A 25,767-nucleotide genomic window follows, 5' to 3' on the forward strand; every position below is an offset into this window, starting at 1 on the left:
CTGATCTGTTAGGAACTTGAAGCAATCAGTTCTACCTTCCCTTATATAGTTAAAGAACAGGAAGTCAGAAAAGTACAAGAATATGCCTAGGTCATGCCCCTGATACTTCCAGAGCTTGAAGCAGAACCTTTCATTCTGCAAAAAAGACTGCAGAATGTCTTGGGCTTAATGTTCACATTTGTATTGCAGTTAAGACAATGCATGTTAATTTCTTTTAAAAAACAAATTTTAATTCTTTTGTTTTATGAGTGTATTGTTTGCATGCATGTAAGTGCACTCATATCTTGCAATGCCTGAAGAGGTCAGAAGAGGGTGTCGGATCCCCTGGAGTTACAAACGGCTGTTAGCCGCCATATGACCTCTAGGACTCAAACCCAGTTCCTCTGCAAGAGCAGAGTGCTCTTAACCACTGAGCCATCTCCCCAGGCCCACACTTGTTAATTTCTACACTTCATTGTTTTGATGTGTGGCCCTCCTCAGAGTATGCCGGGAAGGGCAAAACAAAGAGAATCAGATAAGAAAAAATGAGACACGTACATAGTAATGCAAATCATTCACACAACTTGCACACATGGGCAAGAGAACTCAGTGAAAGAAAATGAGGGCCAGCAAGCAAGATGACTCAGCAGGTAAAGGTACTTGCTGCCAAGCCTGAGGACCTGAGTTCGATCCCAGTACCCACATAGTGGAAGTAGTGCACCAACTCCCACAAATTTCCCTCTGACCTGCACACGCACATTAAACTAAAAAAAAAAAAAAAAAAAAAAAAAAAAAAAAAAAAAAATTTTAAAAAAATCATAATAATTGTAAGTAAATGGGGACAGGATTTTCCAGGGAGGTGCATGACAGGCTGATCAGCTCCATCTTGTGGCTCTCTCAGGTCCTGTGTCCAAGGTTTATCTTAGCAGCTTAGGTTAAGTAAATACACTGCAATGGCTTTCAAACTCTGAGAACCATCCAACCTGGTGAACATGTGAAAGTGTAGACCCCTGGGTGCCTCCCCTGAAGAAGTAAAAATGGGCCCAGGAACCTACATTTAGAAAGTTCCCCAGGCAGCAAATGCCTGTAATCTCAGAGGTTGAAGCAGGAGGATCACAAATTCCATAGTGAGATTTTGTGTGTGTGTGTGTGGGGGGGGATCAAGGGCTAGAGAATGTAGTTCAATGATAGTGCAGTGCTCACCGCTCACCTAACATGCCTGAGGCTCCTGGGTTCCACCCCCAGCACCAAAAAACAAAGCAAAACAGAAAAGGAACAAACAAAAACCATCTCCCTGGCGACCGGAGGAGAGAGCTAAGGACTCCAGGAGACACTGCCTGCCGGCAGTGAGACTCAGTGATGCAAATCCCATGTGAGGAAAGGACTAGGAAAGACTGTGGAAGGAAATGAGTAAGAAAAGTAAAGATCTGAGATTTTATCCTTCTCGCATGTGACTTCTGGGTCAGAGACACAGACAGGTTATCACTGTAAGGAAATAGGAAGACGGAAAAACAGCCTCAACAGCGCCAAGCAGATTTATTAGAGGATAAACCTGACAGGGCAAACCCCTCCTCCCATCATGGCCTGGGGGCCAGAGGAGGTGAGTGGGCACCAGGGATCCAGAGGAGAGTGAAGCCTCCCTTATAGGCACAGGTGTGTTTTGATTTTCTCCCGTTCAGGGTGGAAGAAGGAATTTGGAGCAGTGGCTATGTCATCTTAAAGAGTTTGGGGCTGAGGCTATGTCATCTCTGGCAGATAGGTTTCCCCTGTGATTGGGACTGAGTCATCAGAGGGGCCAGTGGAGGTGGAGTGGAGTGGGAGACTCAGCCTTTCAGGAAAGCCACCTGGGAGAGGTGACCATGTGAGAAACATTCAGGACCAAAGATTTCTCCTTTAATCACTAACAGTAGTACCAAAGTCTCTGTATCCCTGCTGAGCCTGTTTCTTGTGTGACACCAGTCAGAAGAAGGCCAGGTTTAGGAAACTGGAATGTTCGACAATGTGGAGTAAGTTGGCCAGATCCTGGTCTGGAAGGAAACATTATTTCAAGGATGTTCAGAAAAGGCTCGTAAAAGGGAGTCGGAGCCTCTGTTGTCAAGGCGTGCAGAAACAGACACTCAGCAGTATTCTTCCCGCAAAGACCAGGAACGGCGATGCATCCCACAAAGGAAGGCTGCAAAATAATCAGACTCAGGCGGAATGGGGGCTTGGAAGGATTCAGCCTGCCATCCTGGGCAAGAATTCAGAGTGGATTTTTAAGGATTTCCCTGTGTCACCCATGTTGGCCCAGAACTCCTGATCCTCCTGCCTCAGCCTCCTAAATGCTGGCATTACAGGGATGCGTCAGTCACCAGGCCGCTCATCCTAGTTTTAATGGGGATGTGCCCAGTGTCACGAGCATTCTTCTCTATGCATTTCACTTTCATGGTTCCATTCCATGGAGTCAAAAATCACCATTTTATGCCAGGGACTGTGATGTATCCAACCACAGCCAAGAACTGCAACCAGTCAGGGATCTTTCATTCCCTTTTTTCTCTATTTCCTCTGGCCTGGAAGGCTTTGAGAAACCATATCCGGTGTTGTAGGACTCAAGGAACCAGGTTCGGGTCCCACCCAGGGATCTAGGAAGTAGGGATTGCTCAAGGACGGCGCCCTCAGGCCTCACTTCCCATTTCCCGACGGAAGTAGGCGTGCACTGAAACGGAAGTCCCTAGTGCTGCTGGGAAGGAGATTCTTCCACGCACACCGGGATAACGGTTAGCCTGGGAGCGGACAGAGACTGCGAGGCCACAGCTCTTCCGGGAGTCGCAGCACAGACACAGACCGGAAGTGGCCGGGCGTCCCGACTCAGCCGCCTCGCGATTGGCCAGCGCCGCCGTCACTCAGCGCTGGGGAGCCGGGAGCCGCCCAGGGGCCAGTGGTCGCGATGAAGGTGGCGGCAGCGGCGGCGGCGGCGGCGGCGGCAGCGGCGGAGATGGAGCCGAGCCCCGCGGGGTCCCCGGGGCCTTCGCGCGCCTTCAAGGAGGAGCTGCTGTGCGCCGTGTGCTACGACCCGTTCCGCGACGCGGTGACGCTGCGCTGCGGCCACAACTTCTGCCGCCGCTGCGTGAACGGCTGCTGGGAGGTGCAGACGACGCCCAGCTGCCCGGTGTGCAAGGACCGCTCGGCGCCCGGCGACCTGCGCACCAACCACACGCTCAACAACCTGGTGGAGACGCTGCTGCGCGAGGAGGCGGAGGGCGCGCGCTGGCCGAACCGCCGCTCCCCGCGCCTGTGCCGCACGCACCGCGCGCCGCTCACGCTCTTCTGCCTGGAGGACAAGGAGCTGTTGTGCTGTGCCTGCCAGCCCGAGCCCCGGCACCAGGAGCACCGCGTGCAGCCCGTGAAGGACACCGCCAATGACTTTCGGGTAAGAGAGGCCGCCCTGCAACGCTGTATGCAGCCCGGCAGCCTGGGTTGCAGCTGTCCAGCGACAGCTGGCCTCCCGGGAGGCTCTCCTCCCCCGCCCCGGGCCCCCGCGGGGGCGGTCTCTTTCTGCCCGGCGTGGATGGAGAGAATGCGAACTGAGATTACCAGACGCGCCCCCTACCCCAAAAGCGCCCCACCCCTGTCCACCGGGCCCAGGCCTGGCATCCCTTAGGCCGCGCATCCTTTAGGTCTCGCATCCCTTAGGCCGCGCGTCCCTTAAATCCCTTAGGCCTCGCATCCCGTAGACCGCGCATCCTTTATGCCAATGGCTTGTGGCCCGGGCCCCTTTGAGCAACACCAGGTGTGGGTGACGACCATAAGCCCCCCCCCCCCCCCCGGCTTGGCACAAAGGAGGAACCTAAAACCTGACCCCTGCTCTGAAGCCTTGAGATAATATCCCTCTCCGTCAGGCCCCACGGGTTGCAGAGCTACGGAGAGGCCTGTGTAGTTGGCCTCCTGGCTAACTCCGGATCACTCTTTAAGCATCCGAATGTCTAGAGTTCCAGTGGCTATAATTAAACCAAGAACAACTTACACAGCAAAACTGTCTCGGAGAAGGGGGTGTGGGTGTGGGTGTGTCGCTAGAGGTCAAAGCCTGGGTTTCATACTTTCTAGGCAAATACTTTTACCTCCGAGCTACAACCTCCGACCTTTTTTTTTCATTGTTGATTTTGGAAGAGGGTCTCTCTTCAGTTATCCTTGGCTTTCCTTGAACTTGAGGTCTGCCTGCTGCAGCCTTGTGAGTGCTTGGGATTCACAAGGCCTCTGGCAGTAGGCCAAGTGAGAAGAAGTCTTTGTTGTAAGACAGAAGATTTTTAAAAGGGCTAAGTCACAATTTTCAAAAAGATGTTTGGCCTGATCACTTAGAAATTCGTGTTCCATTGTGATCTAAAGCTTATGTATCAACTGATTTTTAAAAAGGGTCTTCAAAAACTTTAAAAAAGGGAACTCTGAAATGCCATTGTTCTCGGGTGATTATTTTATTTTTATTTTATTTTATTTTATTTTATTTTTTGGTCTTTTTTTGAGACAGGGTCTCCCTGTAGCCCCAGCTGTCCTGGAACTCACTATGTAGACCAGGCTGGCTTTGAACTCACAGGAATCCACCTGCCTCTGCCTCCCGAGTGCTGGGATTAAAGGCGTGCGCTTCCACGCCCGGCCGATTATTTTATTTTTTAAAACTATGGTGAAACACTAAATTTGCTTTATCACTTACTAATACATGGGTCAGGCCACAGTTGGGAGGACACAGTTTGGCTGGCAAGGAGCTGAGTGTGAACAAGAGGTGCTGTACGAACCCCCAGTGCCCGAGCTCTAGTTACCCTCTCCCTGCTTTGTGCAGTGCCCTTATTGAGAAATAGCAGAGTTGATTGCAGTTGTATACAAAGTTCAGATGAAGGGGGACAGAGGGTGCTGTCCATACGCATGTCTGAATGAGTGACCCTGTTATTTCTGTCACTGTGTTTGTTTAACAGTGGGTCCATAGCAGTGCTTCCTCCACTTCCTCCGGCTGAGGTGCTAGGTCCTGATCTGGCATAGTTGAAGTGGGCAGCCTGGACACTTGGGTCAGGACTCAGGGACCATGAATGAAGTCCTGGCTAATTCCCTGGGGCTGGCAGAGAAACAGGCTAGCGTGGGTGGAGTCTTCCGGTTGGGGCCACAGCAGGATTGAGGAGCAGAGAGCCAGGGGACAGGGAGAACAGGCCTGGAGACAGCTCTCTGTTCTCAGCAGGTAACTTGTTCAGGTAGGTCCTGGTAATACTGGAAATGAGATAGCTGTCAATAACTCCCACCCTCAGGGAACTTGCAGCAAAGACCTATAGATGTAAAGGGTTAGCCAGACCAAGGCCAGGGAAGGTATTTTCAGGCCAAGGGAGCAGCATGTGGAAGAGTCTAGCAGTGGGGAAGCTTGACTTGCCAGGCACCAAGAGAATTTCAGAATAGCTAAAACAAGAGATGAAGATGCAGGCTGAGCCAGGGGGCTCAGGTCTTTATTTTTGCCAAGTTTTAGAGAAGCACACCAGTGTCAGATCAGTGGGCGCTCAGTGACATCTGAGGGGCAGAGGGTGGCCTAGATCAAAAGAGCCGAAGAGAGCACAAACTGAGTGCTCAGCCAGATGCAGGCTAGGGTACAAACATACCAGGGACCACTTGTGCCCCAGTCTGTTCTAGGTGCTAAAGCTGCTGCTTGTGGTCTGTAGGACAGTTCCTTCTGTGGGAAGTTCACATTTCAGAGGAGTTTGGTCAGTTCTGTGTGCTCAGATGTAGGTGGTGGTTGTGGAGGGAGCAAGCTGCATGGAAAGACGCCTCCCACTGCCGGGTAAGAAGGGGCTAGACTCCTAGTGACAGAATGTGTGAACTTGCAGGAGAGCCATAAGCTTCATCAAAGGAACCCATGAAGTCAAATTCCTTAAAGTTGGCCTCCTGGCCTTGCTCAAGCCTTACAACCGGTTACTCCTGGACTAAAGAAGACTGTTGATGGAACTACCCTGTCTCCTTTAGCACCATAGATAACTCACCTGCCTGGCCTAAGAAAATAATCTTAGGAGGAAGGCCCACTATCACCCCCATGGACACCAGACCCTGGCACAGAATTAACTCCTGTGGCTATCTGGTGGCTTTCATATAAAAGCTCAAGGTCCTGTCCCTTGGTTGCAGATGCCTGTTTCCAAGGATGGCTTCTGCCCCTCACCTTGACTTCTAATAAAGGAACATATTCCTTGCCTGTTGCAGGTCTGGCTCTGGCTCTTATTTCTAAACTCTAAACTCCTTTTTCTGCTCCTAAATCTAACACCTAGACCATAAGCTCTGCCTTGCTGGGTATCCTCAATAATTCCCAGGGATGGGTGCTTTAAAAAAAATGATCACTCTGGCCACCATATGAGAATTCAGCAAAAATAATCATGTGGGCTGACACTGAGTGTTTAAGTCTATGCTAGGTGCTCTGAAGCTATGTGATTGATCTTGATTGTCAGCCTGTGAATTAAGAAACACCTGGGGGGCTGGAGAGATGGCTCAGGGGTCGGAAGAGTGCCATCTGCTCTTGCAGAGGATCCAAGTTCGAGTCCTAGCACCCACTTGGTAGCCAACAACCATCTGTAACTTAAGTTCCAGGGGATCCAATGCCCTCTTCTGCAGGCATTGCACCACATGGGTATACTTAAACAAACATGCAGTCAATACACTCATACACATAAAAAATAATAAAGAAAATATAAAAGATAAAGACTGTGAAAGTAGTGCAGGCTGATGTCCAGGAAGTCACTGACAGATCCACATCTGCTGACAGGAGGTTGTGGGAACTGAAAACATCTAGTTTGTCAGCCTGACACAACCTGGAGACACCTGGGAAGAGGGACCCTCATTTAAGGAATTTCTTCCATTGAATTGGCCTGTAACCATGTGTGTAAGGCATTTTTAAAATTGGTAATTAATCCAGGAGGGCCCAGTCAAATGTGGGCAGTGCCTGGGAAGATGGGCTGGGGCAGTATTAGGAGGGTAACTGAGCAAGCCTACTGGTAAGCAGCGCTCCTGCATGGTCTCTGCCTCAGTTCCTGCCCTGACTTTCATTGATGGTGGACTGTGATGTGGAAATGTGAGCCAAATAAACCCTTTCCTCCAAGTTGCTTTGGGTCAGTGTTTCTCAGAGTAGAGGGCTAGCTAGAACAAGCATTCTGTATAAAGTGAATTAGAATGGGTTTTTGTTAATGTTTTGGGGGATCATTCTTGTGTGACACTTTTCCTGGGGAGACATGAACAAACGTCTACTCATTACAGATAGACAAAAGTACAGATACCATCAAAGTCCAGCTTGGTAGACCAGTGAGTTTATTGGGGTTACTTACATTAGCAGAAATGAGTCAAAGACAGCTACATCATCAAAAGCCTCCCCTTCCCCCCAGCTGGGGTGATAATTTACAGAAGCAGGAAACCCTGAGCCCACTGCATAACCAGCAGGCAGCTCAGCAGGTTGGAGAGAGGCCGTTTCAGGTAGTTCAGCTGGTCTGAGAGGTCTCTAGCAGTCCTTAGAGCTTGGGGAGGGAGGGACTAATGATCCTGGTCAATTTCAGGCACTTCTTGAAGCTATTGAGTTGTTTATTTCCTTTTAGAACATCCTGTTGTTCATCTTACTTTATAACATATTGTGGCAAAGAACTTGTAAGGTGGAGGGTTTTATCCCAGAGGAATTGCTGCACAACACTCCGGGTTCCTTGGCTCTTCCATGCTTTTCACCTCCTCTTCTGCAGTAGTTGCTGAGCTTGGAGGGGGTGACATAGAAGACTACGATCCTCTAACTCTGGTGTACTGAACCTTTTGTCTTAGTATTTTTTGTTTTCACAGGTGGCTAGTGGAGGTGGGTGGTGTTCTTTTTTTACTATAAAACACAGATGAGGAAAAGGCAAAAATCCAGAAACAGAAATATCCAAATAAATACTGACAGTGACAATCTGTGGTTGTAAACATTGAGAAGCATCTTAGCTGGTATATCATATTTATTTATCAAATAATAGCAGTCCTTTTTCCTCTCGGACTATGAATTTCCTGGTCATAGGTTGTATCTAAGTTCCCAGGACCAGATGTGAATTTCCCCTTGTGAAGCATGGCATAATTCCAGTAAGAAAGTTGGTTCTGTCCATAAGCATTTGTACCATTGCTGCACTCGCTGGCACAGTCTGCCTGGCACTTCGTCATGACACATGCAGAATCTACTGCTGAATAGAACTTTGGGCCTCAATTCTCCCCAGCAACCTTAGTAGTGCCTTCCAGTAGTTCAAGAGCTAGACCACCGGGAAGGGGCACTTAGAGCCTTATTTCTCCAAGTCCTGTAACCAGAGCATGTGACATCTTCAGCAGTAGGGTCTTACCATCCAGTTCTGGAATGCAGCCAACAGCAATGGCAATGGCCTTTATTGTTTTAAGAGCCTTTAGGGCCTCCCTGGCCAACAACTCCTAGGGAGGCAACCTGTCCCTAGCACTGGAGTTTTAAACAACTTTATGGCCTTTGGGAGCATCTGTTTTTATTTTTTACAAGATACTGTTGTTTATTGATTTATCTTTACTCCTTTAGGTCTCTACATCTTCAGAAACATTTAATATTTAACATTATGATATCTATATATAACAAAACTTATTTTTAAACAGAGGACAGGTAGGTTAACAACTTAAAGTCTGGAACCATCAACCCGTAAAAAATAGTGGGGATATGGAGATAATATTGCTCTAGAATATGCACTCTAGAAGTCCGTCGTCATCCAGTCCAAACAAGTATTAGTGATCTCATAAGTTCTCAGTAAAGTAAATGATTAGCAAGGTCTCATAAGGCATAAAAGATTCTATTTGTTGATTTCAATTGTCTGTTTTATCCGGGGCTACATCTATGAATGCTCCATGCATTTTCCTTACCCTAGTAAACTTAATGGAGCTGTCTCCAGCTACATAGTCTATCCTAGGGATCATGAGAATAGCTACCCATCTCTTTGGCTATGCCTATACCTGTCTTTTTAGCTATGCCAGCACCCACCTCCTTGGCAGGATGAATAGTCTCTGTTCCCACATGATTTACTCACCCCTTGTTCAGACTTTAATCCCTTTAACTTGTATTCATATCTCTGTCTGCCAGTTGTTCTGATTCTCCTGGGGGCCACCAGGAACCCAGGTGCGCCTGCTTCTAGCATCCTTCCAAGCCCCAGTACTTGTAATGTTAAGAGAAGACCAATCCACAATTTAACATGGGACTTTCAGTCACCTTGTATCGTCCTCATCTGCAGGTGCCACTCCATTAGAGAAGTGTTTGAGAGGTTCCCATCCCTGGAGATCACCTTTCTCCACAGCAGGGGCTGAAGTAGGAATTACCTGCCCCTTTTTATAAAGATCGTGTCTTACCATGGGACTCATAACAGCCACTAAACCTTCATCCCAGCCCTGAGGTCTCTGGTAAATCCACCTCTTTCTTAACTCTTGAATGAACAGTCTTATCTGACCCAGTGAACTGAGCGTCAAGCATTACTTTTCTCATGCCCAGTTCCCTAAATATTTCCTGTCCTTTATTGTCTTCCAGTCAATATTCACAAGGATCTCAGCTGGCCATAACCAAATGTCCCAATGGCTTGTGTGAGCCAGACCTCAGGTTATGCAGCCTTTGTCTTGAGGAAGGATGGGTAGTTTCACTACTTAGCTTTTCTGCCTCTCTAGCACTCAGATCGATCCCATCTGTCCCCATGCCACAAAGCCTCACAAGCCAGGCTATGAGAGATTCTTTCATCACGTTTCAGAATCTTTGTCAATTCAGGTATCCTAGGCACTGAGTATTCCCCTTACCACACTTTCTTGTACTGGGTCTTGTTAAGGCCCCATCCGCATGCTGAATCTGAGACTTCCTTTTTTATAAAAGGTCTCGGTGAAGAGTGTACTCCTCTCTTCTTCCTCACTGTCTAATTCTTAGATCCAAGGAAGGGTTCTTCAACGCGGATCTAACGTATGTCTACCCCCAACATGCCCACCTCCTTGCTATAAGAAACAGCAAGCCAGCATCTCCATTTCATTCTTGTTTATCTGAGAGGCTGATGTGGAAGACACTGTCCGAATGTCCTTTTCCTGTTCCAAGTTCTCGTGCACAAGGCAGTTCCCACTGAGTGTCCATCTCGGCCTCAGTTACCTGATCTTATTCACACTTAACAGTGGCCACACAACCTCTGAAGCAGCCTACTGATGATCTGTTTTCCTTACACACTACTTACAGAGACTGTGAAACTTGCTTTAACCTTCAACCATTCTCAGGGCATCTCCAGACTCACACACCAGACTCCACTCACCAAGCAGGCATGCCACCCCTGATACCACACAGAGGAAGACAGTGTCATCAGGATTCCCCCCACGAATGCCTTCCCCTTAGATTTTGTTTCTGGATGGAGGTCTCAGCACCCATCCTGGGGGCCATGCACTGCTGGCACAGCTAGAAGACACTGTCCCATACCACATAAGGAAAGGAATCCATGTTGGGATTGCCCCTGTAGATGCTCCGTCCTCAGGCTGCTAACCATAGCTGCATTCCTTGCTCCGCATAGCCTGGACCATGGAATCACTTCTCCCCAGTTCATCTTTGGTTCTGTCAGTCCCTGTTCAGGCACCAGTTATGTTGTGTGACACTATTCCTAGGGAGACCTGAACACATGGCTACTCATCCAAGTTAGGGAACCAGTGACAAGCCAAAGTAAGGATACCATCAAAGTCCAACTTGGTAAACCAATTTGTTTATTGAAGTGAATTAACATGAAGGGTTACTTACAGGAGCATCACCAAAAGCCCACCCTGGCACAGGCAACAGCTCACAAAAGCAGGAAACCTGGGTCGCAGTACACAACCTAACCTGCAGGCAGCTCCACAGGTTGGAGAGTGTCTTTTTCAGGTAGCAGGTCTGAACGTCTCAGCAGACCTTGGAGCTTCTGTATGCTTGGGGTAGTCAGCTTGGTCACTTTCAGGGACTTCCTGAAACTATTGAGTTTATTTCCATTTAGAACATGCTATTGTTCACCTCCCTTTAGCACACCCTGTCTTAAGCTTCCCTCCAAGATGGAAGTCTTTATCTCAAAGGAACTGCTACACAACAATCATCTTTCAAAGGAGCCGATGCTCCAGGTTCACCAACCCACAGGAGAGCTTGGGAAGACATTTTACCAATGAGAAAACCAGACACGGAGAACACTAGCCACTCATTGAAGGGAAATAACAGCCCCTTTGTAGAGACAGGCAGTGAATGTGGTGAGGCTTGTGAGTCAGAACTCCAGTTTCCTGACTCCCACTCGCATCTTTAAAAGTACACCTGCCATGACCCTGCTCCAAGTCCCAAACCTCTGAACTGCCTTGTCTAGACCCATCTCTGATCTGCCCCACAGATGAATCAGGTGGGAATGAGGCTCTAGGGGGCAGAACTGTTTCTCCTACTACATAAGAATTCTCCTACCATTGAGCAGCTCAAACAACTGTTGCATTTCGCAGGAGGGCAAGGTCACTGGGGCTGTCATGCTGGCCATCACGGCTGTAGTCCCACATCCTGCTTCTGCTGAGTATAAGCACTGTGACTTTCCCCCGTACACTTCACATCTTCATCTCTAAAATGGGCAAATACGCTTCCTGATAGCGATAATGTGATGATTAAGCGGTATAGTTTGCCAAGTAATTAGTGCAGACCCTGGTATATAGTAAGAGCTCAATAGATGGCATTAGCCATTTATAGTTAATATTATTTAGAATTGGGTTATTTATTTATTTTGAGACAGGGTCTCCCTACAGGCTACTACCCCCGGTAGAACTCACCGTGTAGACCAGGCTGGCTTAGATCTCACAGAGATCCACCTGCCTCTGCCTCCCAAATGCTGGGATTAAAGGTATGCACCACCAGGCCCTGCTACTGTTAGGATTTTTTATTTTTTGGTTTTTTTGAGACAGGGCCTCCCTGTAGCCCCAGCTGTCCAGGAACTCACTACGTAGGCAAGGTTGGCCTCAAACTCACAGAGATCGCCTGCTTCTGCCTCCTGAGTGCTGGGACTAAAGGCGTCCCAGCTTCTGTTAGGATTTTTATGATGAGATCTAAAAAGCTTTCTCCTAATGTAGAGAGGCTAGGATAAAGATGGAGAGAAAATGATAGACCTTGGGTATAAAAGATAGGACTCAATCTTGGAACTCAAAGTGCTTTAAGAAGTTGATGGTGAGAAGCAACAATTAAAAATTTAAAAATGGGCGGGAGAGATGACTCAGTGGTTAAGAGCACTGGTTGCTCTTACAGAGGACCTGGGTTCAGTTCCCAGCACCCACGTAGTGGCTAGCAACTGTCTGTAGCTCCACTTCCAGGGGATCCAACACGGTCTCCTGACTGCTGCAGGCATAAAATGCATGTGGTGCACTTAATATGCATGCAGGCTAAACACTCACACATAAAATAAAAGTAAATACTTTTTTTTTTTTTAATTTAAAAGCGTTGAGGGGCTGGAGAGATGGCTCAGCAGTTAAGAGCACTGGCTGCTCTTGCAGAGGACTCGGGTTCAATTCCCAGCATCCATATGGTGGCTAACAACCATCTGTAACTCCAGTTCCAGGGGATCCAGCACCCTCTCCTGATCTCTGTGGGCATTGCATGACATGGGTGTACTTACATACATATAGGCAGTATACTCATACACATAAAATTTTTAAAAATTTAAAATAAAAATCTTTAAAAAAATTTTAAAGCATTGGGACTGGGCAGATGTTTGGTGACTTCCTTGATGTTTGGTGACTTCCTTGAAGTAGCTATATGAGGTTTTATTTGTGAGTTAATTAAAGTAAATGAGTTCATTAAAAATATATTAAATGGGGCTAGAGAGATGACTCAACGGTTAAGAGTACTGGTTGCTCTTGCAGAAGACCCAGGTTCGATTCCCAGCACCCACATGGCACTTAGCCATCTGTAACTCCAGTTCCAAGGGGTCCAGCACCTTTTTCTAACCTCCATGGGCATTGCACGACATGGGTGCACTTACATACATGCAGATAATACACATAAAAAATAACAAAATATTCCAAAAAACAAAGTGTTAGGGAGATGGGGCATTGGTAAGAGTGTGTACTGAGTTAGCATGCCACGAGTTCATATCCCCAGAACCCATATAAAAAGCTAGATGTACCTGCGTATGTACCTGTAACCTCAGCTTTGTAGAGGGTGGAGACAGGAGGATGGCTAGGACTTGCCCCCAGCATAGCTCCAGGTTCAGTGAGAGACCCTGTCTCCAGTGAAAGAGGTGGAGAGTGACATGGTAGGACACTCAGCGCCCTCCCCATCCCCAAGCTCACATGGGTGCATATATCTGTGTGCACAGACACATTCATACACTATACATGTATACCACACCCACACACGCGCGTGCACACACGGTACACCCACAACACACCTATACCCCCAAAACAAAATAGAACAAGCTGAAAAAGAAATCATTGAGTTTGCTGATGTGGTTTGTGTGATTCAAGCACTATTAAGAGAGAAGGTGGGGTGTGGAAGGCGTGTCTAGGTAAGACGGCATTTGAATAATTTCATACTGTGGGAAATGGTTGGACCTGTCCATCTTGTCAGTCCTGCTTGTTAGTGACTACAGACAAGTCCAGTTTGGAAAATTGCAAATGGAGCCTGAGGCCACGCCGTCTTAATAGCTGTCCTCACAGCTCTGGGATTCTAAGACCAACCAGAATCGGCCATAGATGCTCATATGCTGACCAGCTCCCCAGAGGTCAGGCCACATAACCTCCTGAGCCTTGTCTCCCCGTCCGCACCAGGCACTGTCAGGGATGGGTTAGAGGACCTTGGCTGCACACATTTAGTTCAGGGTTAAGACTGCACTTAACTTACAGCTGTGCCTACAGTGCTTGGTACAGACCAAGGGTAGTAGTGGTTAGACTCTGCATGGGAACCTCAGCTGTAAACGGGATGTATTTGTCCTCTCTGTCTGGCCTCCGGCCCTAACTTGCCCGCTTGTTCCCCTCATTAGTCCAAGTGTAAGAATATGGAGCATGTGCTGCGGGAGAAAGCCAAGGCCTTCTGGGCCGTTCGGCGCACCTTCGAGGCCATCTCCAAGCACAATGAGGTAAGTGCGGAGTGGGAAGTCAGAGATGCTGGGGCGGCCAGGGAGAAGTGAGGGAGGGTCAGCCCTGGCTTTGGCTAACTGACTCAGAATTGGCTTTGGCACCATGGTCTCCTCCATGCCCTCAGATGTTAAGAGGCTACTGTGAGTCTGAGGACCAGGGCATGGCCAGGCCAGCAGCCACGGGAGTGGGCCAAAAAGCCACCTGTGCCGACTGCACTGTGATGACTTCTGCAGTTGGCACACATTGTTGTGTTGTGTTTGAGCCAGGGGTGACCCAGGGCTCCTTAGCAATCCCTCGTTTGCTTTACATCCTGTGTCCATTCTGTTAGTAGTCCTGTCCCATTCCCAGAATGCACCATGTCTGTCAGACTTCTCCCTCACAGCTGTGGCTCACCTGCCTCCCAGCCTCTGTATCCCACAATCTAACACTAGAGTGATCTTTAGAAAACCACATCAGCGATGGCATTCTTGTGTTTAAGCTGTCCAATGGTGGCTCTCCTTCCTCAGATTGGGATCCTGATAGCTCTAAGATTGCCTGCCTGCCATCTGCCCTGTCTCCTGCTCTGTGCTCCTGCCCCCAGGCCTCTCTGTTGCTTGACTGGGCCCCATTTCCTCAGGTCCCACACAGCAATTTTGGCTCTAAATTTTTAGCTCACATCTCTCCTCTGGGAGGCGTCCCCGTGTTCCGCCTGTGGTCGTAGTCCCTTCTGGCTCTGTGTCATGTCTGCCGGTTTATTTTCTCCAAGACACTTCATTACCTGTAATTTACTTTTTTGTTTTCTGCTTTTTAAGTTTTGTTTTTATTTGTTATGAGTGTATTGCCTACATGTATGTAAGTACACTCATGTTGTGCAGTGCCCATAGAGGCCAGACCCTTGGAACTGGAATTACCAACAGTTGTTAGCCACCATGTAGGTGCTAGGAACCAAACCTGGGTCCTCTGCAAGAGCAGCCAGTGAGTGCTCTTAACTGCTGAGCCATCTCTAGCCCCTGGTTTTCTACTTTTTATCTCCTCCAGTCAGAGGGAATGCAAGCACATTCATTATTCCCTGTATCTTGAAGCTCTAGGCACACAGTAAATGACCTGTGGTCAGCTTATGGCTTTGGTAAACCCCACAGCTGGTCATTAATGAGGCTCCATCCTGTGCCCCGGGCCCTGTCCTTTGGTATAGAAACACTGGAGGGCACTTAAAGGCAGTGCCCAGCAGCCCAAACCAGATGTGTATCAGATGAGTCCAGCAGAGCTCTAAGTATGAAAAGTTACCTCAAGAGGTGACAAACCAGAGCAGGGTAAGCAGTCAGAAATGAGGTTGTTGCATGCTGGGGAAGCAGTGGGAGGAAGGGCTGTGAAATACATTCCACACCAGAACAGTGACCCTGGAGAACAAACCCAAGCCCCTTAACCCCACCAAACAAATCCCCTCAGTCCTGGCCCGAGAATTCCCCTTAGTGCAGTTTGTGTTCCAGCACTCAGAATGTGTATGGACATGCCCAAGCGACAGAAGCCTTTCAGAATCTCTTGGTGTCTCTGCCAACGAGCTGACTTGAGAACGAGAGATGCTGTCTTGCCATCAAGTGTCGGCGCTCACAGCGCACACTGACATCCCTGACAACAGTGGGACTCCCTGCTGTTGCTGGAAGATTCCTTTCCAGTTGTTTTAATGGCCTGTGCCAATTAAGATGATGTTGGCCAAGTATGTTATATTTATGTTATGTTACATACATTTCCTAGTATATCATTTCTTCAGTGAATTGGTTTCTTTTTGTTGTTGTTTTGGCTTTGGCCGTTTTCACTTTTTCAGCCCATCATTTTGTCATTTTCAGAACCGTAATGTGTACTGAACTTTGGATCCCTGCAGCCTGCCATTGCTGGACCATGTGTTTTGAGTTAGTTTTTCTGCAGTCAACTTGGATTTACATGTGCGCATTTCACCCTATTATCGATCTTTCCATATGTTCTAGTTTCTGTTGTTGGCCACACACGACCAAAGCAACAGCGGAGACTCGGGTTTATTTACGTCCAGGTCCGTCATGAGGGACGTCAGGGAGGAACTCAAGGTGGCCTGCTTGCCATTCCACACTCTGACCAGGGAACTCGCTTCACAGCCTAAGAAGCACAGCGGGAACCATGGAGGGGGCTACTTGCTCGCTGCCTCACAGACCAGCTTAGACTAGCTAGCTTTCTGACAGACTTAAGGACTTTTTGCCTAGGGATGGAACCTCCCATAGTATGCTGGGACCTCTTAATCCACTAACAATCAGTACAGTCCCCCACAGACATGCCCACGGACCAGTCTTTTAGGAATTCCCCAACCAAGATTTTCCTCTTGGATGACTGGTGGTGTCAAGGCGATATTTAAAATGAACTAGGAAACCATTTAAAGTTATGTTTTAATAGTTATTCACTAGTCTTGTTCTTTGAGCCTTTGTAGTTCCATAGGCTCAGGAATTACATTCTAAAGAGGACTATTTCTTTGCTTTTCAGTATTTGTGTGGTTTTTGTCTTCAGTGCTTTTTGGGGTTATGATTTGGAATCTGCATTTATGAACAATTCAGTTTTAAAATAAATGCTTCCTAGTGTTTTAATAAAAAGACTCAATTAGACACATTCGAAGCCTGAGGGTTTGAAGGCAAATAGCTTCTAAGAATCGTTTCTGTATTTAGGACTTCCTTGCTGTTAAGCACCCTAAGTAAGCCACAGCAGGCTGTGTGTCCAGGGGTGATAGGCCTGAGGCTGCCATCTACAAGCATGATTGCAGTTCGTAGCTTACCCAAACTATTCTTCGATGTTCACTTCTGAATTTGGACATAGAAATGTCCACCGATCTTTACCTGTGGGAGTTCCTCGTGAGTTGCATTGCTGAAAGTTGAAGGTCCTACCTGGGCGAGGCCTGACCTCACACCTGGCCCTCACACCTGACCCTCACACCTGACCTCACACCTGACCTCACACCTGGCCCTCACACCTGACCCTCACCATGGCCCTCACACCCAACTCTCACACCTGACCATTTTGGCCCCTTCTGCTCTCCGGTGCAGGTACAGACTACTTGGTTGGAAAGCCAAATCCGTCAGGAGTTCGACAAACTCCGTGAGTTCCTGAGGGTGGAGGAGAAGGCCATCCTGGATGCCATGGCAGAGGAGAGCAGACAGAAGCAGCGGATGGCTGAGGAGAAGATGAAGCGGCTGGCAGAAGAGACCGAGGCGCTGGCCCGTGAGATTGAGCGGCTGCAGATGGAGATGAAGGAAGATGATGCCTCCTTCCTCTTGGTAAGATGCTGCCATCTGAGTCCTGATGGGGACACGTGGTTGGAGCCAGCCAGTGGCTAGGCCACCCTGTTCAGCCCAGGCTTCCTCTGGCTTCTGCTGACTGGCTGGAGGGGCTCATGTTGGCATGGCCTGTGCCAGAGGCTGGAAGTGCTAGGCCGGAGCAGGGTCTTGGCAGCCTGACCTTTTCTTCTTCTGCTTTCCTGTTGGTTGGTTGGTTGGTTGGTTGTTGTTTTTCTCTCTCCAACCATTAATGATATGGAGTCTTTTAAAATTGTATAATTATTTAAGCAAATTTGAATTACATTTTATTTATTGTGGCTGGATGTGTGCTTCATGGTGCCCTGGTGGAGTCAGAGGACCATTTATGGGGGTCAGTTTTCTCCCCCTACGACATGGATCCTAGGGATTGAACTCATGTTGTCAGGCTTGATGGCAAGCACCTGAACCTGCTGAGCCATTTAGCCAGCCTCTATTTTAAAAAAAGAATGGTTCCAAGCTGAGGAGATGGCTCAGTAAAGTGTTTACCTTACAAGCATGAGGATCTGAGTTTGATCTCTTGAACCCACGTAAAACAAGCTGGGCATGGTGGTACACTCTGCTAATTCCAGGGCTTGGGGGTGGAGATAGGTAGATCCCTGGGGCTCCATAGTCAGCCAGCTGAGCCTGTGGTGAGCCCAAGGCAGTGGAAAGCCCTTCTCAGAAAACAAGGCAGATGACACCAAGGAGTGGCTGTCACAGTTGTCGTGTCTCCACATGTACATGTACACAGTATACACACATACACACACACACACAACATGAGCACACATGCAAAAACGATGAAAAGAATGATTTTTATTCTCCCTTTGAAAAACAAGATTTCCTTTTTTTTCTTCCTCTTACTGATTTTTGTTCAGTGATCCTTCCTTACAGAGAAGTCTCCATGATCTGGTTTGTAAACCAGGCAGCCAGGCAGGTTGGTCTTTCCACTGTTGACAGAACAGCTGAGCTCTTGGAAAGAGTCCTTGTACAGTGGTGGAGGAGGGGCAGGCTCTCCTCTGTGCTCAGATAAGGTGGTGCCTCCTGTCGAGGGCCTTGTGGGTTGTGCTCCTTGTACAAAACCAGATGGCTCATGTGCCCAGAATGCCTCAAGGACAAAATCACTGGATTCGTTCTGACAGTTGGGTCCCTTGTGGATTCTGTCCAGGAAACAGGACGTGTCATCCTGTCTTGTACCTAGTATCTTTTCAGGAAATATTTGGGTTCAGGAGTGACTTTGTGACTATTTTCTTTTTTTTTTTTTTTAAATAGCAGTTCTTGGCTGGGTGTGGTGGTGCATACCTTTAATCAGCACTCAGGAGGCAGAGGTGGATCTCTGTGAGGTGGAGGCCAGCTAGGGCTACAGGGAGACCCTATCTCAAAAATACTTAGAAAAAACAAAAAAACAAAAAAACCCAGCTCTTTGAGTTACAGTTTTCATACTATACCATTCATCCATTTTTAAATTTTCTTAAAAAGATGTCATTTCACTATATTGCCAAGGTTGGCCTTAAAAACTCCTGGTCTCAATCAATCCTTCTGCCTCAGCCTCTCAGGTAGCAAGAACTGCAGGTGTATCCTGCTACACCTGGTTTGATTCAGGTCCAGCTGTCAGTATTGCACACAGTTGCACAGCCATCAGAACAATCTATTTGTAACATTTCGTCACCCCCACAGACCCAGATCCTTAAGCTGCCACCCCCCAATCCTTCCTTCACAGCCTGGAAATCACCAGTCTTTCACCTAGACTGGCCTGTGGTAGACATTGCACATAAACGGAGTCGTGTGTGTGTGTGTGTGTGTGAATTTCACACGCATATAAGGTGTTTTGATCAAACCCATGCCCACTCCTGCCCCTCCGACTCCTCCCACAGCTCCCCGTCACTTTTTTCTGACTTCTTTTCTTTTCTTTTCATGGGACCTTTTGCTACTCTAACATCCCCCCTCTGAAGATATAACCCTAAAATCTTTTAGGGATTAGATAAGAGCTCCCAAATATTTTTGACATTTTTGGCCTTTGGAACAGAGTATGTTGCTAAGAGGCCCAAGGACATTTTGACTTTTAGTCAAGAAACTGGCTACATTTCTTTGGAGTCTTTTTACCCTAACTGCCTAGCCAGTTCCTACCTCCTGTTCATGTCACACCATCCTCTGAAGAGGTTACCCAAATTATCGGTAGGGAATTGGGATGCAGACCGCTCTGGCCTCTTCCATGCTGAACACAGGGTGAGGCAATTGGGGTACCCCTTCAGTGGGTCTGTCTAAAAGACTCCCAAATTGAATAACTCTTCTCTGTAGGGAGAAAAGAAGGTCTTTGACTGGTGAATAGGGGATGTGAAGAAGTAAAGACAAGAGTAGTTTGCATTACAAGTTCTAGACAGAACCAGAAAAAAGTCAGAACAGGGCAAATTTTCAAATGTTCATATCAGAGTCCATTGGGATCTCTTGACAACAGTTTACAAAAGCATCCCTCTATTGGGTTCCTCCTCATTTGTTTTTTGTTTGCCAAGGCTGGACTTGAGAGTGATGGACTCAGTATTTGCTTTCAAGCACTTTGATAACTTTCTTAAAAAGGTGAGGTGGTTAGAATCAGTGTTAGTTCCTTCTCAAAGGCTTCTAGATAGGGGGAGAAAACAAATTTATCCATCATTTTAGAACAATAGTGGGTTTGTCTCCCTAAGCTACAGGTGGGCACTACAGTATTGCAGACCAAATTTTGAAGTCTTATATCTGAGCAGCACTTTCTGCTTAGAAACAAAATCAGTGTGTCCTTTATGACTGGCTTCTTTTGGAACTGTGTTTTGAAGCTTCGTGTTGTGGCATCTGTTAGGACTTCTGTCCTTTCGATGACAGATAATCTCCCTTTGTATATTTCATTTTATCCCATCAATTGATAGTCATTTGGGTTATTTCTACTTTGGGCTTGTATGGGAAATACAGCTATAAACATTCATATGCTGCTTTTGTGTGGACACGTCTTTACTTCTCCTGGGTATAGGCTTGCTGGGTTATAATTCTTTAATCTTTTTAAAAAACTACTAGACTTCCAGAGCAACTGCACTGTTTTGTGTTCTTATCGGTATGCATGAGAATCCCTCCTCTCTACCCGCTGGCCACTTCTTGTTTCTTTCCTAGCCTTCTCTCATCGTGGTTTCAACTTGCATTCTCCTGATGGCTAAGGACCTTTCCATAAGCTTCTTGGTGTTGGTGGAGCTTCCTTCAGATGTCTGCTTTCTTGGTCTGTTTTTCAGTAGGGTTGTCGTTTTATTGTTGGGTTGTAAGAGTTCTTTATATATTCTGGGTGTAGTCTTTTCTCAAGCCTAGCTCTACTTTTAGACCTTTGATATATTTTGAGTTCATTAAGGCCAAAGTCTGACTTCATTCCCTGCCGCAGTCTGGCTGTACCAACACCATTTGCTGAAAAGACTCAGGGCCCCGTGGAATGATTGAGGCCCCCTTGTGGAGAATAGCTGATTTCTGTCTGGACTGTCAGTCCAAGCCCCCGTCTGTGTGTCTGTACCCATCTGTGACCACTGGCTTTGTAGCAAGTTTGAAATTGGGAAGTGTGAGTGTACAGGTCCTTCAACTTTGTTGTTTTTCACGATTTTTATTTTTATTACTATTTTTGAGATAGGGTCTCACTATGTAGCCCTGGCTAGCCTGGAATTTGCTGTGTAGACCAGGCTGGCCTGGAACTCACAGAGGTCCGCCTGCCTCTAGTGCTAGAATTAAAGCTATGCACCAACACATGGCTCAAAATTATTTTTACCCTTCTGCATCTCTTGAATTTCCATGTAAATTTTAGAATTAGTTTTTTTTATTTTTCTGGTTTTGGCAAAGAAAGCACATGGGACTTATTCATTTATTCTATTGCTCACTTAGTCATTTATTTTTGTGATGCTGGGGTGATACCCAGGGCCTCACATGTGGTGAGCAAGGTTTCTGCCACTCAGCTACATCCTCAGACCTGGCACCTGGGATCTCAACAGTGATAACTCTGAGTCTGTGAGGTTCATTTGGGGAGTGATGCCTGGACAGTATCAGGTCTGCTCACTCATGAACATGGGATGCACAGCAGCTCTTGAAATCAGAAACTTAATGAATTCTCTGGGCCTCTGTCTCTGCCTTTTTTCTTTCAGAAACACAAGAACCGAAAACGCCGGTGAGTGCCGGATCTGCTGGAGGGGCAGGGATAGCAGGCAGAAAAGTCAGGGTGGCGCCATCCAGTGGCTACAGGGCCAGGGAGGTAACATAGCCTGCTGGGTGGGATCTGGAGGGAGTGGCAGAGTCCAGCCAAGTAGGGAGCTCTATTTCAGGGCATTCCAGGTCTGGTTGGCATGGAGACAGCTGTTTATCGGTTTGCTGGCCACCACGCAGGAGTTAGAGCACTAGGCATGTGCTCAGGTTTCCCAGTGCCGGTCACGCTTGGTTTTTGGCTGGCTCCCTTCCCCTGAGAGTTTTGGGGCTTGTTGGTGTAGGTGGTGGCTGTGGGCTCTCCAGGACAGGTAAGGAAGAACTATATACGTACCTGCCTGAGCTGTCCAGTGATGGGAGAGAGGACTTAGGGTGGTAGTGAGCTCCCAGTCACTGGAGGGCCCAAGCAAAGGCCAGATAACACCTTGGCTCTTTCAAGCAGCTAAGTGGGATTTCTGTCTACAAGGATGGCAGTGGGGTTTGAGAACCGCCTACTGTCTCTCCCAGCTGTGCAGAATGAGACTTATACTGAATCCTGAAGGGGTGTGGCAGCCTAGTCACTCCTGGCCAATCCAGGTTTGTCTCAGGAAAGATGGCTAGAAGTTTAGTCCTGAGGCAAGGGAACAGCCCATTTTCAGATCAGCCCAGGCTGCCTGGTTCCAGCCCTGCCCACCATGCCCAGCCTTTCTTTTCCAGGCTCTTCTGCACCGTGGAGCCAGATCCGCTGCAGCCTGGCTTGCTCATGGATGAGTGCAAGTACCTGGATTCTCTGCAGTACCGCGTTTGGAAGAAGATGCTTGGGTCTGTGGAATGTGGTAAGAAATGCAGACAGGCAGATGGCGAGCACCGAGTGCTAGCAGAGAGCTAGCTGAGCTTCCCTCTGCCAGGCTCCAGCTGACCTCAGTCACTCTGTACAGCCTCTTCCAGACAGGCCCAAGGCCTTTGTCCTCCCTGCTCTGCCCTGGCAAAGCACCTTCCTTTAGGGTCCTGTCCGCTGCCCTTCTTCAGAAAGATGAACACTCCTGTCTGTAGTCAATAACTCTAACATGGGTAAGAGAAACCTCCTGGCTCCAGGTCACTTCAGCCTCCTGCAGCCACTGTGCCCTGGTTTTACACCCAGAAATGACAGTGGCCCAGGGGAATGTTGCCTGCTTTTCTAAGATGTCCTGGGAACCCTCCTAGTTCCTGCCTGCTAGTCTCCCATGGCTACTGTACCACAGACCACAAATTGGCTGACATAAATGACCTAAGTTTACTCCCACAGCTCTGGGGGCTAGATGTCAAGGTATGGGCAAAGCTATCTATGGGGAGGCCCTTCCTAGATCCTGGTGTTGGCTGCCAGTGCTTAGGTGACCTTAGCTTGTGACCACAGCACTTTGACTTGTGCCCCATTGGTCATGTGGCATTTCTCGCCCCTGTGTCTGTGTCTCTAATCCAAGCTGGTGTCATCTTAACTCATCGCATTTGCAATGGCCCCATTTCCAATAGAGTCACAACCTGAGGTATTGGGGCTCAGGGCTCCCATATATCTTTTTGTGGGGTAATGCAGTTGGATCTGAACCACCCTAGCAGCCCCGGCAAGCTCCCTGCATGCATTGGGGCAGGTGGCACCTCAGCTGGCCTGGCAGGAGGAGGCTGTCCAGTTTGCTGACTGTCCGTTCTCTCTCTCTTTCCCCCAGTGCCCTTCAGCTTGGATCCCAACACAGCTGCGGGCTGGCTCAAAGTGTCTGACGACCTCGTAAGCGTCACCAACCATGGCTACCGTGTGCAGGTGGAGAACCCAGAGCGCTTCACCTCAGCACCCTGCCTCCTGGGCTCTCGGGTCTTCTCAAAGGGCTCCCACGCCTGGGAGGTGGATGTGGGAGGCCTGCAGAGCTGGCGAGTGGGTGTGGTACGGGTGCAGTCCGACCCAAACGGGGAAGGCCATTCTCACAGCTGCTACCATGACACACGTTCGGGCTTCTGGTACCTGTGCCGCACACAGGGTGTGGAGGGAGATCACTGCATGACCTCAGACACAGCCACAGCCCCTCTGGCCCTGACCATGCCGCGCCGTCTGCGCGTGGAGCTGGAGTGTGAGGAGGGCGAGCTGTCCTTCTACGATGCAGAGCGCCACTGCCACCTGTATACCTTTCACGCCCGCTTTGGGGACGTGCGGCCCTACTTCTACCTGGGGGGCACACGGGGTGATGGCCCCCCAGAGCCACTGCGTATCTGCGCCCTGCGCATTACTATCAAGGAAGAGCTGGACATCTGAGCTGCCCCAGCCTGCTGGACACTGGGCCGCTGGCCTCTTTTCTCCCGTCTTGTCCTGTAGCTCCCAGCACTCAGGCAGCGTCCTCTACCCCACCCTGTCCTTTCTAACTCCAGGTCCTATGCCTCTGTCTTCATTTTTGGTTTCTTCTCTGCCCACAGCTAAAAGCCACCCAGGAGGTACCTGGCTGGTGAGGCCCCGGCTTTATAAACTAGGGTCATGGTCCCTTGAGAGAGTGGCTCTTCTCATTCCTCCTCCTCCAGTTGTTGGAGAACAGCTGTTCTTTAACTTAGGTTTTATTACTTCTAGAGATGATTAGGGCCACTTATCAGGAGATGCCCCCTGTGGAGACAGTTTGTCTTTTATAATTCCCAATTTGAGGGGTATGCCAGGCCACACAGGGAAGCCCCAGGGTTGCTCAGGAGACAACGATGTGCAAAGTCTTCATTGAGGCTTTCCTATCCTGGTGGGGTAGGTTAGGTGGTGGCCAGGCTTAGGACTGACTGGCCTGTCTAGTCGTAGGTGGTCTGAGGCCCAGGGGCTCCTGTAATCCACCAGTCATGAGATAGTTAAGGCAGAAATGCCCTGGCCTGCTCTGTGAGGCCCATATGTGTACGATGCAGGATGCTTTGGGATATAACTTGGGGGCTGGTGTAGCTCCCAGGCTGTTGGTGGTGGTCACTAGGGACTGGCTACCTTAGGAGTCAGCAAGAGACTGGAGGGCAAAGCAACAGGCTACAGTAAATGAGAAAGAGCTAGGAAGAATAAGGTGGGGGGGGGGGGGAGGGGGGGGGGGGGGGGCAGGGGTGCTGTGGTGACATCGGGCAGGAGTCCAGACTCTCACTTTGTGGTAGTATGTTGAAATGGCCTTGTAGACCTCCCTGAGGGTCCTGCAGGGCGGGAGGCAGCTCTACCTGTCCCCATGGATCACCAGTTGGTCTTGTCCTATTTTGATGATTTCCTCCAAAATTGTCCAAGATTTTAAAGCACTTAAGTTTTATCTTTGTTTTTGACCTCTTCTCTTTCTGAGCCTCAGTTTCCACATTTGTAAATTAATGGTAGCATTGGAAGATGGTATCCCTCCATAATTGAAGGGAGAAATTCCTCCAGTTCGTTGGGCCAACTGGGAGTGGGGAGAGAGTTAGCAGACTAGCTGGGAGTGTTAGGTGCTCGGGGCTGAGACACTCCAGGAGCCAAGGAGGTGTGAGACATACTCCCTTGCTGGGATGTGTCCATCGGACAGTTCCTGTATAACAAACTTGACCTGAAGTTATTTTGTTAGTTATAATAAACCTTGAAAAATGTTCTTTAAATTTTCACCTTAATTTTGTTTCAGTAGGGTAATTTTGATAACCTAGATGCCTTTAAAAAGTTCTGATGGACCCCCTTTTTTGACGTATTTATTTCGTCGTGTTTGTGAACACAAGTTGCAGTTGTAACTTGTGTCAAACTTCACTCTCTCATTCTTTATTGTGAAATTTTATTGTGTGCAAAGAAAGTCCTGTGTTTTGTCAGTTGATGGACCTTTGGCTGTTTTGCTCTTCTGGCTATTAGGAATATTGCTGCTATGAAGTTAGTGTGTAGGTTTTTGTGTGGATGTGTCCTTTTAATCCCTTCTGGTATATATGTAGGAATACATTTTCTGGTTTGTGTGATAATTATTTTTAACCTTTTGAAGAATTGCCAAACTATTTTGTCATGTAGCTATACTGTTTTATAAGCCCACCAGCAGTGTGTGAGGGCTGGGGTTATACCACATCCTTGCCAACACTTGCTTTTGTCTGCCTTCTAACTCAGTCATCCTAGTGAGGGCAAAGTGGATCATCCCAGTGAGGGCTTTGATTTGCATTTCCCTGTTGGCCTATGATTGAGCATCTTTTCCCTTTTATTATTGTTTAAAGAGTTCTTTATTATGTAGTGTAGATAAAAGTTTCTTTGTCAAATAAATAAAACATAAAACTTGACTTCCTTTCA

At 48.1% G+C, this 25,767-nt stretch overlaps 1 protein-coding gene across 2 annotated transcripts; it reads left to right on the forward strand.

Annotated features, from left to right (window-relative positions):
* The first annotated feature begins 2,810 nt into the window (after window positions 1-2,810).
* On the forward strand, window positions 2,811-25,767 carry Trim35 (tripartite motif containing 35). 2 transcript variants are annotated; one of them, XM_008828148.3, is made up of 6 exons: window positions 2,818-3,388; window positions 13,962-14,057; window positions 17,097-17,327; window positions 21,485-21,507; window positions 22,236-22,354; window positions 23,219-25,767. In XM_008828148.3, the coding sequence occupies exons 1-6, from the start codon at window positions 2,906-2,908 to the stop codon at window positions 23,794-23,796; spliced, it is 1,530 nt and encodes a 509-aa protein (XP_008826370.2). In that variant the 5' UTR covers window positions 2,818-2,905; the 3' UTR covers window positions 23,797-25,767. The 2 variants fall into 2 exon arrangements, with proteins under 2 accessions (XP_029417003.1, XP_008826370.2); XM_029561143.1 differs by lacking the exon at window positions 13,962-14,057 and having other exon boundaries at window positions 2,811-3,388.

The sequence above is a fragment of the Nannospalax galili genome, unplaced genomic scaffold, assembly GCF_000622305.1.
Source record: "Nannospalax galili isolate Female #2095 unplaced genomic scaffold, S.galili_v1.0 scaffold612, whole genome shotgun sequence".
NCBI classification, from domain to species: domain Eukaryota; kingdom Metazoa; phylum Chordata; class Mammalia; order Rodentia; family Spalacidae; genus Nannospalax; species Nannospalax galili.